Genomic DNA, 5677 nt, shown 5'->3' on the forward strand with positions numbered 1-5677 from the left:
AGCAATCACATTTACTTAGCGGGAGTCCAGTGCGAATGCAGAATAAAAAGTTTATGTGTCTCACAATTTACAGTGTGGTTTCACATGGATCATATCATTTTACATGGATTATATCATTTAACCAGGGATTACAGCAGTACAGACTTGTGGTAAACAGAACAAGGTCTAGAATCAGATAATCTCATATTTCTTTCCCAGCCCTGTCACACACAGGGTAGGTGTTTTAGGGCCTCTTTTTGTGCCTCAATTTCTCATTTGTAAAGGGGGTATAATAAAACAATATACGTCATGCCATTGTGAGGATTAAATGAGATAATAATGCCCTTAGCACAGTGCCTGGCAAGTAGCAAATGCTAAAAATAATAACAACAATAAGAAGAAGATGCTGGCTTATTTTATTGGACACAGGTGATGTATCAACTACGTTCTGGGCCCCTTAAGCCTCACAAGAGCTCTGCAAGGTTTTGTCCTTATTGTACAGTGAAGAGCACGTGCTGACTAGGTGTCAGGTATTGTTCTAAAGCACTTTGCTGGCTCAATCCTCACAACAATCCCAGGGGTAGGTACTACCTAATATAATCCTCTTTGTATAGAGGGGGAAACTGAGCATAAATTAAATAAGGATCGAGTTCACAGCCAGCAAGAGAAGCAACCAGGCAGTTTACTTCCAAGGTCCGTAGTCTTAACCATCTTCCCTTTCAACAACAGGTGAAGAAACAGGCTCAGAAAGTGAAGAGATCCCCACTCCTAAAAAGGAGCGCTAAACTATTTTCCAACCCAGGGATTATCACTATGTCCAGCAGATGGCGCCCCAGGACATAGCAAGCTGTGGGATTCGCATACGCGGTCAAAACTACCATACCCACAATGCAGTGCGGATATTAAGGGCCACCTGCCAGTTTAGCTGTCTGAGGCACTGCCTGTGTGCTCTCCAGGAGGAACGTGTGTATCTGAGACATTCGGGTCCTTCCTCAATCTTAAGGTAGCAAGTTAAAAGTTTTTTCCGCTTCATCTCATCCTCCTTGTCTTACTAGTTGGAGAGCGGAAGGATGAATCAACGCTGCTATTGGTTGGCTTCATCTGCCTTACCCTAACGTGAGGACCCTTGACCTTTAACCCAAGGTGGCGACGCCAGGAGCCTTAGCTCTTGCTGTGGACCTGAGATGATCTAAAGCCGGGGACTCCGCCTCATGTCGAAGCTAAGCCGGGCCACTCGGGCCCTCAGGAAGCCCGAGGCCGGCGGCGTGATCCGGACCATCGTGCGGGCAGGCCAGGCCATGCCCGGGCCCCCACTAGGCCCCGTCCTGGGTCAGGTGCAGCCGCGGCAGGAACCTGGCTTGGGAGGCCAGGAGGGTGGGAGCTAGAACCCGGGTGGCGGGTGCGGGCTGGGCCAGAGCGGCCTCGGTTTAAAACGCGGCTCTGCTGCCCACACGTTGTATGTCCTTGGGTTAGTTACACAGCCTCTTGGAGGTTCAGCTTCCTCTGTTCTTCGTCCACGAGCTGTTGTAAGGATAGAGAGGCGTGAAACATACGAATCATCTGGCACATAAAATGGTAGTTGGATCTGGGTAGAGAAAAGAGAATGGGAGCTTAGGGAAGTGAGGACGGAGGAGAGAATGGATGGAGCCTCCGGGGGAAAGGGAGCCGCCCCTTCCTCCGCACGCTGACCCCTATGCCTGCCTCACAGCGAGGCGTTTCCATCAACCAGTTCTGTAAGGAGTTCAACGAGAAGACCAAGGACATCAAAGAAGGCATTCCTCTGCCTACCAAGATTTTTGTGAAGGTGAGGAGTCGGGACTCTGATCCCCAGTTTCCTTCTCATTCTCCCCAGGCCCTGGAGCTGGTCACCTGGGGTTGCTACTCTGCGCATAACTTGGGGCAAGTGTTTTCCTGTTACCCGGCCCCACTTTCCCCATTTATACAGTAGGGACTAGGCCATATCTTTCCTGAACCCGCGCTGCCGTATTGCAGATCTTTCCTTTGTTCCTCCAACTTGCTGGGGCTTCCAGAGCAGAGTTGGACCTGGAATAGAAGTGACAGGGACGTTTGTTGCAGATTTGTTTCTTCTGTGGTTTTGTTGTCAGTTAAAGGGAAGGAAGGTGAGCTGAGGGAAGGGGGGACAGGAAGTTAGAAGTTCCCTGGGCTGGGGCAGCAGGGGTTGGGGGAGGTGGGAAGAAAGATTCTCATGTGTCTTTTTTCCTTTCAGCCTGACAGGACATTTGAAATCAAAATTGGCCAACCCACTGTTTCCTACTTCCTGAAGGCAGCTGCTGGGATTGAGAAGGGGGCCCGGAACACAGGTACGGGGCAGGGTGGCCATCTGGGCTTCTGGGCTCTGGAAGGAAGCAGTGACACCTGAAGGGCTATTTGTTCCTTGCTCCCAGGGAAAGAGGTGGCAGGCCTAGTGACACTGAAGCACGTGTATGAAATCGCCCGTGTCAAAGCTCAGGATGACGCCTTCGCCTTGCAGGATGTGCCCCTGTCCTCTGTTGTCCGCTCCATCATTGGCTCTGCCCGTTCCCTGGGCATTCGTGTGGTGAAGGAGTGAGTTTCCGGGGAAGTTCAGTGTGAGGGGAGGGCCTGGAAAGTTCTTGACTCTGGGACAAAGCTGGGGGTCCAGTGAGTGGGAGAGTCAGCTTCTGAGTTAATGGATCTTAGATTCTTGGGAGTGGGGAGCCTCATTCATTCATTTGGAATGTACTTGTTAAGTACCTATCATGTGTCAGGCATTGTTCCGGACACTGGATGCAGCTAGGAAGGAGGTAGCCGTGCTTGACCTTGCTTTCTAAGGAACTCAGAGTCCAGAGATGGAGGCAGATCCATAAATGGAGCAGTATACTGCCAGATGGTCAGTGTTGATAAAAGGAACTACAGGTATCCTCAGAACAGGGAGCAGAGCCCTGGGAAGTGAGGTCAAGGACTGGGGCAAGCATTGCAAGAAGTAGAAAAGTCCCTGTGAAGGATGTAAGGTGAAGGAATGGAGCAAAGAAGTTCAGTGTAATCTGGGTATATAATGCTAGAGGCAGAATGGGACATAGTAGGACGTGAGCCAAACGGACTAGTTGGTTCTCAAATTCAGACTTGATCCTGAGGCCAGCAGCAGGCCCCCTCATGGGGCTTCGGATGGCCTCAGAAATTGTTTCCTTGAAGTGAGATGTAGGGTGGGAGAACCTCTGGCCAGACGACAGCAGGGGCAACACTCAACCCTTTGCTGGCCTCTTGCTGCTGGTGTCACACCCCATGCAAAGGCTTACGGTTGGTTGTTTCCCAAGAGGAGTGGGATTAAGCGTGGAACAGGGATAGACTTTATTTTGCTCAGATCTTTACTTGCATTGGGAGTACAGAAGTGAGTGAATCTGATCCTTGCTCTGAAAGAGATATGCGTGCACCACCTGATGACTTCATTTCACAAAATGTTTTGGGGCGCAGAGGAAGGGCAGGTTAATTTGGACTAGGGTGTAGCTGTGCTCATCCTCAAAAGATGAGTAGGGCTTTAAGAAAGGAGTAAAAGGCAGGGGTGATAGTGGGGTGGCAGTTCTGGCAGAGGAAACAGATGAGCAAAGGTATGGGGGCAGGAGGGGAGAGGGGTTCTGAGACAGTGACATGGTGCTGTGAGCTCCCCACCAGTGACCAGCCCTTCACTTACCGGCTGTTTTTCTGTACCTGCAGCCTCAGTTCAGAAGAGCTGGCAGCTTTCCAGAAGGAGCGAGCCCTGTTCCTGGCTGCTCAGAGAGAGGCAGACTTGGCAGCCCAGGCAGAAGCTGCCAAGAAGTGACCCCTGCCCCCCACCCTCCAGGATTTTGAAGGGGCCAGTTGGGAAGGCGGGGCCAGCGGGGAGGAAGGGAGGTCACATCAACCTGATTATATTTTTCTGACTTTAAATTATGTATGCATGTGTGGTTATATCAAAAGGATCAAATGTGAATAAACATCTTTTGTCACCCGCTCTCAGTTTCTGCCTTGGGACCCCAGAGAAGGGGACCTCATCCACGCAGAGCGACTGCCCAGGATCTGAATTGGCAGGGGTAGCAGAAAATCCTGTGTTTTCCCATTTTCCAGGGGTGAGAGAAAGGGCAAGGTAGGTGGGGGCATGGCTGCTGGACTTGGGTGTACAGAGGCAGCAGATGTTGTTTCTGCTTCCATCAGAAATGCCTCCTATCTCTTGGGGACTTGCCACCTCAACAGAGACAGAACCCTTTGGGGACTTCAGGTCACAGCCCCAAGCAGGGTTGCTACATGGAGTGCCCTGGATCCCAAGGGCTACTTCAGGCCCCTCTATTAAGCTGACCCTGGCTCTGAGTCAGGTGATATCTGAATGTGAATTATTGTGGGGTTTATGGCTACAGACCCATGGAAGAAGCAAAGCATCGGTAGGTACCTGCCCATGGTGGGAGGAGTCCTTGGGAAGCCCTGGCCTTTTGTTTTTCCATTAGTCATAATATCAAGGACTATTGTCTCCTCAGAGAAAAGAGGAGGAGTTGGGGGGAAAATGGGATTCACATTTACTAAGCACCTGTTGTGTGCTAGGTACTTGGTTTTACACCGAGAAGATTTGGAAAGCATAGAAAAAACCCTACAAGAAAAGAAAAGCCTCAAGTAATCCCCTCACCTAGATGAGATTCCTGGCAATATTGTGGTATATATCTTTTCTGCTTGTTTTTTTTTCTTTGTGTTTATATATAATACTTTAAGAATAAAACAAATTTGGGTCATACTCTAGATACTGTTGTATTCTACTTTTACTTGTAACTTGGCAATGATTTAGAACATTTTTTCATTATTAATCATCTTTCTAAAACAATTTTTAATGCCTACTTAGTATTCTGTCTTATGGGTAGACCATTATTTAACCAAGTCCTCAACTGTTGGGTAGGTTTGTTGTTTGCATTAAAAAAAAAAAATACACACAACCCTGTGATGAACATCATTTGGTCCTCTGCTTCAGGGTCTCCCAAAACTTCAATCAAGGTGTCAGCTGGGGCTGTGGTCTCATCTGAGGCTTGACTGAGGAAGGATCCACTATCAAACTCACGTCGTTGTTGGCAGCATTTAATTCTTTCTGAGCAGTTGCATGAGGGCCTCAATTTCTTGCTGGTTATCAGTCAGAGGCCATACTCATTTCCATTCTCTCTAGCTGTGTTGTCTTGGGCAAGTTACTTAACTACTCTGTGCTTTAGATCCATCATCTATAAGATAGAGAAAATAGTGCTTATCTCAAAAGGTTGAAGCAATAACTGCATATATGGTCAGTTAATTTATGGCAAAGGAGCCAAGAATATATATACAATGGGGAAAGGACAGTCCCTTCAATAAATGGTGTTGAGAAAAGTGGACAACCACTTGCAAGAGAATGAAACTTTAAAAATTAACTCAAAATAGGTTAAAGACTTGAGCATAAGACCTGAAACCATAAAACTCCTAGAAGAAAACAGACTCCTTGACATTGTTCTTGGCAGTGAGTTTTTTTATTTGACCGCAAAAGCAAAGGCAACAAAGCAAAAATAAACAATGGGACTGCATCAAACTAAAAAGCTTCTGCACAGCCAAGGAGACCATCAACAAAATGAAAAGGCAATGTACAGAATAAGGGAAAAAGATTTATAAATCATATACCTGATAAGGAGTTAATATCCATAGTATATAAAGAACTCATACAACTCAATAACAAAAACAAAAA

At 47.7% G+C, this 5677-nt stretch overlaps 1 protein-coding gene across 3 annotated transcripts; it reads left to right on the forward strand.

Moving 5' to 3' along the window:
- The first annotated feature begins 934 nt into the window (after window positions 1-934).
- MRPL11 (mitochondrial ribosomal protein L11) lies at window positions 935-4721 on the forward strand. Of its 3 annotated transcripts, XR_009542180.1 has the most exons (7): window positions 961-982; window positions 1123-1313; window positions 1688-1783; window positions 2207-2300; window positions 2385-2544; window positions 3670-4370; window positions 4528-4721. XR_009542180.1 is itself a non-coding variant. In XM_060157589.1 (6 exons), the coding sequence occupies exons 2-6, from the start codon at window positions 1191-1193 to the stop codon at window positions 3773-3775; spliced, it is 579 nt and encodes a 192-aa protein (XP_060013572.1). In that variant the 5' UTR covers window positions 961-982; window positions 1123-1190; the 3' UTR covers window positions 3776-4721. The 3 variants fall into 3 exon arrangements, 2 of the variants coding, with proteins under 2 accessions (XP_060013573.1, XP_060013572.1); XM_060157589.1 differs by having other exon boundaries at window positions 3670-4721; XM_060157590.1 differs by lacking the exon at window positions 2385-2544 and having other exon boundaries at window positions 935-982; window positions 3670-4721.
- The last annotated feature ends 956 nt before the right edge of the window (window positions 4722-5677 follow it).

This window comes from Lagenorhynchus albirostris, chromosome 9 (assembly GCF_949774975.1).
Source record: "Lagenorhynchus albirostris chromosome 9, mLagAlb1.1, whole genome shotgun sequence".
NCBI classification, from domain to species: domain Eukaryota; kingdom Metazoa; phylum Chordata; class Mammalia; order Artiodactyla; family Delphinidae; genus Lagenorhynchus; species Lagenorhynchus albirostris.

What these genes read in the sequence shown, in the direction of transcription:
- MRPL11 (XM_060157589.1), top strand. Translation starts at nt 1,191, where the DNA reads ATGTCGAAGCTAAGCCGGGCCACTCGGGCCCTCAGGAAGCCCGAGGCC. An exon ending in TAGGCCCCGTCCTGGGTCAG is followed by an intron (nt 1,314 to 1,687) that starts GTGCAGCCGCGG and finishes CCTGCCTCACAG; the next exon opens with CGAGGCGTTTCCATCAACCA. An exon ending in GGCATTCGTGTGGTGAAGGA is followed by an intron (nt 2,545 to 3,669) that starts GTGAGTTTCCGG and finishes CTGTACCTGCAG; the next exon opens with CCTCAGTTCAGAAGAGCTGG.